At 61.0% G+C, this 852-nt stretch overlaps 1 protein-coding gene across 1 annotated transcript in view; it reads right to left on the bottom strand.

Annotated features, from left to right (window-relative positions):
• Positions 1-215: 215 nt before the first annotated feature.
• Positions 216-852, bottom strand: part of EBI3 (Epstein-Barr virus induced 3) — a gene marked incomplete at its 5' end in the record, with an annotated part of 1,028 nt that continues 391 nt past the window's right edge. Inside the window, 3 exon segments of the mRNA XM_010022923.1 lie at positions 216-368; positions 484-606; positions 608-648. Coding sequence (XP_010021225.1) covers positions 216-368; positions 484-606; positions 608-648 — 317 coding nt within the window.

Below are 852 nucleotides of genomic sequence, written 5' to 3'. Positions count from 1 at the left end.
GCCAGGGCTGAGACGCTGTTAGCAACAACCACACTTTGTGCTTCCTTTGGACCTGAGGGAAACTGAGAAGATCAAAGAGAGAAATGAAACATCAAATAAAGCAGGAACCCCCACACCTGTGGCTCCACACTGCTGGGGACATGGGGACAGAGCACAGTGTGGGGTCCCTGCCGGGACATGGGATGGGGAGGGGAACGCTGGCCCTGTCCTGCCTGTCACGGTTCCATCCAGGGCATCCCCGAGGCGGGTGGGCTCCAGTCACTGAGCTCCCCGGAGTCGGTGAAGCCCTTGCCAGCCACTTGGACACGGAGCATGGTGCCGGGGCACAGGCCTGACAGTGTGTGGGATGTCTGCTCATACGGACCGACCTGGGGGTAGAGCGGGGTGAGGGGCACCCCGGGACCAGGGCACAGCCTTGCTCAGGGGGGCAGCCCTCAGCGGTGCCTCAGTTTCCCCGTCTGGAAGCGCTGGGATGGGCAGTACCGTGCTGGGGACAGAGCCGTCCTCCTGCGCATAGCGGATGTGATACTTGAGTGGGAAGTACTCCGGGAAGGGCCAGGACCCTGGTGGGCTCCACTCCAGCAGCAGCTTCTTGGGTCTCCCCAGGGAGGGGTGAGACCCGCAGGTCCTCAGGGGGGTCCGGCTTTACTAATGAAGCAGGAAGATAATGAAGGGGTGAGGTGCTGGCTGAGGGGTTCAGCATGGGAGTCCCTCAGCCCCATTGCTGAGCTATGAAACCACAGAATCATAAAATCATGGGATAGTTTGTGTTGGAAGGGACCTTAAAGCTCCTCCAGCTCCAACCCCTGCCCCGGGCAGGGACACCTTCCACTCGAGCAGGTTGCTCCAAGC

This window comes from Nestor notabilis, unplaced genomic scaffold (assembly GCF_000696875.1).
Source record: "Nestor notabilis isolate BGI_N333 unplaced genomic scaffold, ASM69687v1 scaffold26599, whole genome shotgun sequence".
Taxonomy (NCBI): Eukaryota; Metazoa; Chordata; class Aves; order Psittaciformes; family Psittacidae; genus Nestor; species Nestor notabilis.
This window is presented reverse-complemented; position numbering and strand designations above follow the sequence as displayed.